This window comes from Pagrus major, chromosome 17 (assembly GCF_040436345.1).
Source record: "Pagrus major chromosome 17, Pma_NU_1.0".
NCBI classification, from domain to species: domain Eukaryota; kingdom Metazoa; phylum Chordata; class Actinopteri; order Spariformes; family Sparidae; genus Pagrus; species Pagrus major.
The window spans coordinates 32,131,589-32,140,590 of NC_133231.1; the positions used below are offsets into that span (position 1 = coordinate 32,131,589).

A 9,002-nucleotide genomic window follows, 5' to 3' on the forward strand; every position below is an offset into this window, starting at 1 on the left:
TCAGGTGTGTGAAGTGTCTTCGTGTGCACATGATGTATTTTATCAGCGTCCGGTGGACATCAGAGGAACTGCACATTAACATTTAACACCACATGTCGGGTCAGAACATCAAATACAGGACGAAACATCGTCACTTCTTCTTCCTGAAATGTATTTAAATGAGCCTGAACGTTTGCTGTTGATCACTCGGAGGTCGGACATGTTTTCTGACTCAACACACTCGATGATATAATATCTTTTCTGGCCTGTTAGCTGGAGAACACAACAGGTCCACATCATCGTCTGACATGGTCCAAGTTCAAATTTAATAACAATATCACTGAAAAGGTTTTTCTGAGGAAATATTCAGGCAAAATGCCAAAATTACCTGAAAATCCATCTGAGACTAACTGAAGCATCAAACTCGTCACAGTTCTTTATTTCCTGATTTACACTTTGTGCAGATAAAATAGTCAGAAACAACAAACTACATCACATTTACAAGTTCAGGCTTTAAAAACTGATATAAACTATATATTACTGGATGTGAAATCTCATTGGCTACATGATGTGTCAATCATCTGGAGGCTGGAGTGCGAGTGGCTCAGGAGAGAGGAGGAAGAAGAGAGACTGGGTCACTTGACTACACGATCACTCATTGGCTGTTGTCGGCTCCAGGGCGGGCGTAGAAGCTCCGGCCTGCTCACACTAGCTGTCAATCGAACGGCGGCTGCGTCAGGATCTCCGGCGTGGAGGTTCGATGGCGTCCGCTGTGAATGAGACGAGTGTTTTTACAGATCAAAGTACGAAGGAGCATCAGCAGTTTGTCTCCATCTGATGATGAATTCTGTGTTTTGGACTGAATCTGTCACTGAAGCTGATCCTGAGGACATCTGGGAATAAGAGAGGACACTGAAACACTCTCTGTTTGTTGATTGGACCTCGATGATGTGGTTTTATCTTGAAATGGTTCACATGAAGAGAATTACAAGAATCTAAGCTTTCTAGCGAGGTACGACTCGACTATACGCTTCAGTTCAGGCGTTAGCTGTGTGTTCGGTGCACAGGATTTATAAATGTCTCCATTTTTAAATGATGTTGGACCAAACATACAGAACAAACTCTGCTTCAGTCGTCATATAAACCTCCTGCTACTGTCGTGTCTCTGTGCTGCTGCAGGACACTTTCTCCTCTGTGGATCAATAACGACCGATCGTATCTTATAATATTTAATGCAGCTCAGTGTGTCTCTGTGGACCCGACAGAACAAGAAACTTATTGAGAGGTAAATTCACACTGTGGCCCTTCAGGGCCTCCGTACGGCCTCATCACACAAAGCAAACAATACTGTGAAAACTGCAAAATGTTATCAACATGAAATATGAAGTCCTATCAGACATATGACTTTGAATTATAAAGAAATGATATCAACACATTTTCCTTCAATAAATAAATACAAACTGATTATTATTATTATTATTATTATTATTATTATTATTATTAATAATATTATTATTATTATTATTACTATTATTATTATCGGACCATCTGGAGGGAACAAATTAAATCACGAGTCGACGCCTCGGAGGCTTCATGAGTTCAGTTGTGGGTCAGAAAGTGTCTGAGAATCAAACTTCGATGTTCCTCGTGTTCCTCGTGTTCCTCATGTTCCTCATGTTCCTCATGTTCCTCAGACTGTCTCCACCAGGTCGTCTCTCTGAACTCACTCTGCTTCTGACTGAACGGAGAGCCGCCGGGTTTTATCTTTCTTTCTTTCTGACGAGTTCTCCCGTCTGAGTTTTCTTTGGTTTGGAGGATCCTGAAGTGGTGAGAATAAAAATAAAAGATACATTATCACACACTTCTCTGTTTCTGAGCTGCAGTTTTTATTTCTAACCGGTGAAGTTTTAGGACGTTGAACCAATGAAGAGCTGAGCTGTTTGTCAGGTGTGTGTGCTGGCTTCACAGCATGAAAACACAAGACATGACATTAATGTAATCTGAGTTCTTACTCCACTTCATTATTATTTTAACTTTTAATCCAACAGATAAGACGTCGGTGGAGTCATGCTCGGACACACTGGAGCTCGCTAACAGTTTGTTGTTTGTTCCCACAGAAAGTGAAGAAAATGTGTTGTGTGTAAATTTAAAGACAAATTTGCGTCTTTATGTGAAACTCATGACGGACAGATCCGGACCTTCAGGAGGAACAAACACCTGGAGTCTCATCAGATTCTGATCCGGAGCCGTTGACCGACGGGAGGAGAGCTCAGAGATTACTTTGTTACTTTTAGGATTAAAATGTGGATGTATCTTCACTCCTGTTTATCAACCTGACTGCAGTCGGCCATTTGCAGATTGAAGCTTGAATATATGAATTATAAATGTAGGTGTGTTTTATTTCTGCACACGAGGATGAATCTGAGTTCATACTGTTGGTGGTGTTCCACGTCTTCCAGATTAAAGTTATTAAACATCATTTATCACGTTTCAGGTCAGATGTGTCGACAGTACTCAGACCCAGAGGCCCGTCACACACTGGACTCAGTATTTGAACAATATGTTAACAAACGCAGAGAGTTGTTGTAAAACGCTTCCTGCTGTGTCAGTTTGTAATCCCTGTTAGCATCTTGTAATCCCTGTTAGCATCTTGTAATCCCTGTTAGCATCTTGTAATCCCTGTTAGCATCTTGTAATCCCTGTTAGCATCTTGTAATCCCTGTTAGCATCTTGTAATCCCTGTTAGCATCTTGTAATCCCTGTTAGCGGCTGATAATTCTCTGTGTTGTTGACAGACTGGCAGCAGCTTTAACTCCTGGATGCTTCTGTGCTGCTGGAAGGATTTCCTGGTGTGAAAACCACAAACATCTGTTGTTTGGCAGAACTTGTCATGCCGACCAGCTCCAGTGGGATTTAAACCCCCAACCGCTGAGCTCCACAGAGGCGTGACGGAGAGCGGGGCGCCCCGCAGACCCGACGACACAGAACAAGTTCAGATGAAACACCGTCGCTCTGAATCCAGCTGAGCTGCAGAGGAAGTCAACGAGGAAAACACTGCTCCGAACATTCAAACCAACTTCTGTTGACAGCTTTTCTCTGTAAGAATCATCAGTTTAATTAAACACAGCGAGCTGAAACACCTGCAGGCTGGTATAACCACCTGCAGGCTGGTAGAAACACCTGCAGGCTGGTACAAACACCTGCAGCTGCATGGTCCCTTCATGAAGCTTACAGTGGCTCTCAGGACACAAACAGACTCACTGGTCTTGAAGGTTGTCAGGTGTCTGCAACCTGCAGACAGAACTCAGGGCTGATAAGTGACGGTGCAGCTGAGTCAGCAGAGCTCAGTGGCTTTTTCAGTAAAAATGCAAATACATCATCTATTTTTTATATAAATGTCAGCTGGTCAAAGACATCCGTTGTCTCTGTACGTCCACCTGCAGACATCTCGTCCACACTCAGATCATCTTAGTGATTCTGTCATTATGCTCCTGCAGATGTTGCTTTGTAACTGTTATTTCTTCAACTTCAGTGCTGAAACAAGTTCTGTCTGACTGAAGTTCTGTCATCAGCACTGAGAACAAAACGGCTGTTTTGGATTGGACTTTGTGCCGATTAAAGCCCACAGCATTTTTCAACCATCAGACCTGGCAGGCCGGACCAGAGTCCTGCTGATCCACCTGGATCTAAAGCTGCTCCTGGGTCATGTCTGCTGACAGGAAAAGGAAACGGACTAAAACAATGTAACTCAGAGACTATTGTGTCCACATCTTTACAGAGACCCGTCTCCAGCGGGTCGTCTCTACAGACCCGAAACTTGCCTGGAGGTCAGATGTTTGTGGTGTGAGTGTGTGAAGGTAACGGTGTCTCTTGTTATCTGTGTTTTGGCAGCGCTCAGCGTCGCCCTCCTCCTCCCTCCTCCTCCTCCTCCTCCTCCTCCTCCTCCCTCCTCCTCCTCCTCCCTCCTCCTCCTCCCTCCTCCTCCTCCTCCTCCTGAAGCTCCTCTCAGCTCCACATTATTCTTCTGTCTGTTTCTCCTCCACACTGTGACGATGTGTTGGTGCTGTGATCAGTAACGTGATGACGGGTCGACACCGCTTTGATTTACTCATTTCATTTTTCATACAGCTGACACTCAGGACCGATCAGCTGACACTCAGGACCGATCAGCTGACACTCAGGACCGATCAGCTGACACTCAGGACCGATCAGCTGACACTCAGGACCGATCAGCTGACACTCAGGACCGATCAGCTGACCTCCTGGTGTTTCCTCGTGGACTGAGGAGACTCCTTTCAGCAGGTTGTGGTTGAGATCACCTGTTCCTGTGACCTCCAGAGCTCCTGACTGCCGTTAGTTTGATGAACGGGTTCAATAACCGTCTGGACTCAAAGGACCCACAGCTCCAGTCTGACACACATGAACCAGATTACTGGAGTCTTTGTTCTGACCTGGTTTATTAGAAGAAGAAGACGGTGTTCCTGCAGAGCTCTCTGGCTCAGAGGGTTTATTCTCCAGGAGTCGAAGCCTCGACTGAGAGCTAATTACAGCCTGCAGAGAGAAAATGGAGGGAAAAGGCTGATTTGTTCGACCTGAGCCTCACATGGTGAAGACGTCCCTCCCTCCTGGAGTAATCCTCCTCGTCCATCGTCTGTTTGATTGAATACGTCCTCTCAGTCCTCTGACTTCATCTCCTGCTCTTATAAATGACACAAGATGGTGTCGGGGTCAGAGGTGACTCCTGCTCTCCGGCTCATGATCTTCACTTTCTCTTTTTTTTGTCTTGATGACAGCTTTAAACAGACCTCATTACATCAGAGAGGGCTCATTAGCACTTACTGACTTCCGTCTAATTAAACTCTAATCACGGTGCAGTCGTCTGACGGCCGTTTAACAGCTAAATGTTCACACCACAGACCTGGAAGATTAATTATAAGAGCACAGAGGAGGTTCACGCACAGTCAACACATTTACATACACATTTTATATTTACACGTTTAAAATGTATATTTTCAATTTATGCCTGAAAAATGTAAATATATGATGTGAAATTATACCAAAAAGTTTTTATGCAACACTGAATAATAAAAAATGAGCTGAAGGCTGAATGACACCGATTTTTAATTAAAGAGCTGCTAATAGACGTGATCTGAAAAATTAAAGCTAACAGGCTAACATCAGTGGGGAGCGTATCCATGTTCCCCGGGTCCTATGTTCCCGACCTTTTTTCTAAGAAAGGGTCCTAAGTAACTAACCCCTAACCCTTTTGGGTGAACAGCGGGGAACATGGGACCCTTTTTTTAGAAAAAGGGTCCCATGTTCCCCGGTCACATACACAGCGGGGAACATAGGGATGATCCCCATCAGTGTTAGCTTCTCCAACAGGCTAACATCAGCGTTAGCTTCTCCAACAGGCTAACATCAGCGTTAGCTTCTCCAACAGGCTAACATCAGCGTTAGCTGCTCCAACAAGCTAACGTCAGCGTTAGCTTGTGTTGTGAGGTCTCAGCTCTGTTTCTCTTTTTATCTTTTAACTTTTACGTCTCAGAAACATATAAAACAACATTTTTTAAATATTTCGACTCTTAAAGTTTGTCTTTTATTAAAATTGACTGAATTTCCACTCAGTTTCTTTTTAAGCACAAATTCTGAATGTGAATAAAACAGAGATGAGACATTAGAATGACACATTTATATTATTTTATTCTCCCAGTCGCAGTTTTATTTTACATTCAGAGCTGAACCAACAGAAGAAGTCTGCTGTCAGCTGCACACTGAATATTTATCAGACTGAAGGTTTCAGGATTCGCCTCAGATGATCTTCACACATACAGACTTCACTCTGAGAGCACAAACTGCTGAAGATCCACCACAACACACACCTGAGAGCCGACACCTCAGCAGGAAGCTTCACCGCCGTCAGGAGCAGATCAGCTTCACGTTTTATATCCGCAGCTGTTAAAAACTGTAACGACTGCAGAACCAGACACAACGAACCGCTGCTGATCAACACACAGAACAGGAGCTCACGTCAGCAGGCGGAGGTGATGGTGGTGGAGGTCCAGCCGGGCGGCGAGGCTGCCAGGACTGAGTTTGTGTGAAACCAGTTGAGATGGAACGTGTCTCCCATGTTTGTGGTGACAAATGAGTGTTTTTAACAAGAGCTCGAGACATTTTCAGCTGTTTTAATAGCAACAAAGTGTTTTCAACCAGAAGTCGAGACACCAGAAGTTTTTAACCAGACATCAGGACATTTACCGTTGTGACTGTGGCAAGAGAGCGGATGTTGTTAACGAGGAGCGGGGACATTTCCAGCCTCGTGTGTGGCAACAAAAACACACAAACACTTTCTGCGCAGGACTTTTACTTTGACTTTCATTACAGATTATATTTATAGTTTGGTATTAGTACTTATATTGAAGTAAACGATATGAATACTTCGTTATCCGATGATGAGCTGTGCTGACTGACACTGTGGAAATACTTTGTGACTCTATCAGGTCTCCGTGTTTTATGAGGGCTGAATTAAAAATGAAGACTTTTATTTCACTCTAAGTTTGTTGGTGTATTTATAAATACAGAACATATATTTGTTATATTTATCCTCATCTTCTGAGTCTAAAGTGCCACATCAGTGTCCAGCCGACTCACAGTGATCTGAATCTGATCTGAGCGCTCAGCTTGTGTCTTCTGACCTGCTTCATCTCTCCCTGCTGATCAGCTGTCTGCAGACGTTGGACACAAGCTGATCTGATCGATCAGTAGAAATACTGTCAGTTATTGATCTGTACTGAAACTGATAGAGGTCGTACAAATATTCAGATATTCTGCTCAGTGAATGAAATCAGGATCAGGGTCGGAGGGAGTCCTGCATTCATGTTTTAACAGAGTCAAAGCATTTATGATTCAGAATGTCACATTTAGTCTGCTGGTGTGTTGGTCAGTGTGAAGCTGCAGCTGCTGACGGTGGAGCTCATTTTAAAAATCAGATCTTTAGTTCATGTGTCTGTCGTCCAGGTGTCACCACTAACCAATCACAGCGCAGTATATATATATGGTATCGTTGGTATTTATTTACCTGACACAATGAATCTGGACCTTCCTGCGGTCTCGGTTCAGACAGGTGGGCTGTCGTCCTGCAGCCGTCTCACTCTCTGCAGCTCCTCTTCATAAAACAGCAGCTGGTCCACCTGCAGCCCGTCCTCAGGTTTGTCCTCCAGGTGTGTCAGAGCCTCTGTGACACCGTCACCACCATCCTGCTGCTGCCGCCTGGCCTCCTTCAGGCTCTCGTACAGCCCGTGGAAGACGTCTGAGCCCAGACGGCTGCAGACGGACCTGCAGGGACGACACACTCTGCTTTTAATAAACCCAACTGAAGTCTGCAAGCTGCAAAGATCAAACAGATTCATTCAGCCAAAATATTAATACAGTGAAGATATTTTACAGTTTGAACCAACAGCTGCAGCCGTTATTCATCCAGAAGGAACTTTATTAAACACCTGTTGTGGAAGAGATCCTGAGCCGCTTTATTTTCTCCTCATCTACTTTTACTCAACTACAACTCAGAGAGGAATACTGTACTTTTGCAGAGGAGGGAAGTAACCAAGTACAAATACTTCATTACTGTACTTCAGTCCATGTTTCAGGTATCTGTCCTGTACCTGAGTATCTCTGAGACTTTCCCTCTCTACATCTGAACACAAACATCTGAACTTTCTCCTCCTCACAGCTTCAAACAGCCTCGTTACTTTAGTTTGATGCATCTGAGGTGAATTATGGATTATTGTTATTTGGCGTCATCGCACGCCGCCTTCCCAACATCACCAGACTGATGTCGACCTATCAGAGCACATCACGCACGGCAGACGCAGCGAGACGAGACAAAGACGTAAAAGACGCAAACAGACAGAGAGGGAGGCTGAATGGGGAGAAAAGGCGTGTTAGTGTCTCGTCTCTGCAGCTGAATCATTAGTTGATTAATCGTTATATTTCCTGTAAAACTGTCACATGATTTGAATGTATTTGCATGAATGTTGAGGTTTGGACCAAACGAACGTGATGATGGAGACTCTGTCTCCACATTTCTCACTACTGGAACCAAACGATGGATTCATGGAGAGTAATGAACCAATAACCACCAGCATGACGGATGTTGTGTTTCTGTTCTGTTCAGGAGAAAAAGAAATAAATAACTGACTCAAAAATAATAAAAACTAGAGCTGGAAGTGATTCTGAACCTTGTGGAGTTGAAGCTGCAGACGATCAAGTCTCCTGAGAACACGACTGAATGCTGAAGCAGTGAAACCACCGAGTCCTCCCGAAGATTCACCGAATCAAAACAACATGTCAGATAGAAGACTGATGTTTGTGTCCTTCCCAAAATCTGTTTTCTACCGTCCAGACGAAAACAGTCTGTCTGCCTGTCTCTCTGCCTGCCTGTCTGTCTGTCTGCCTGCCTGTCTGCCTGCCTGTCTCTCTGTCTGTCTGTCTGTCTGTCTGTCTGTCTGTCTCTCTGTCTCTCTGTCTGTCTCTCTGCCTGCCTGTCTGTCTGTCTGTCTGTCTGTCTGTCTGTCTGTCTCTCTGTCTGTCTGCCTGCCTGCCTGTCTGTCTCTCTGTCTGTCTGCCTGTCTGTCTGTCTGTCTGTCTGTCTGTCTGTCTGCCTGCCTGTCTGTCTCTCTGTCTGCCTGCACACATTAAACCTCAGGATGTCTCAGCTCAGGTGAATCTCTTGATGTAACCATGTCCCTTCAGGACTTCAGTGTGGTCTTTAAGTCTCTACACTGTAAAGATCAGAGCGGGACAGACCTGATGTATGTTGACACAGTTAAACTGAAGTGTCTCTGTTGTGAGAGACGCTGAAGACAGACGGACTGAGTGAGACTCTCAGCAGGACTGAATGAATCCACAGCAGCAGGACGGTCATCATGTGCTGCTGCTGCTGAGTGACAGCTCGGTGGGAGGGAGGTCGATATCTGTGTGTTTGTGTGTGTGTGTGTGTGTGTGTGCTTGTGTGTCTCTGTGTG

At 44.6% G+C, this 9,002-nt stretch overlaps 1 protein-coding gene across 1 annotated transcript in view; it reads right to left on the reverse strand.

Moving 5' to 3' along the window:
- Positions 1–480: 480 nt before the first annotated feature.
- The window catches only part of LOC141012395 (serine/threonine-protein kinase Nek11-like), a 24,045-nt gene continuing 15,523 nt past the window's right edge, over positions 481–9,002 (reverse strand). Inside the window, exons 4-5 of the mRNA XM_073485863.1 lie at positions 7,058–7,314; positions 481–749 (exon numbers count right to left, since the gene is read on the reverse strand). Coding sequence (XP_073341964.1) covers positions 7,095–7,314 — 220 coding nt within the window. The 3' untranslated portion in view covers positions 481–749; positions 7,058–7,094. The remainder of the gene's footprint in view (positions 750–7,057; positions 7,315–9,002) is intronic.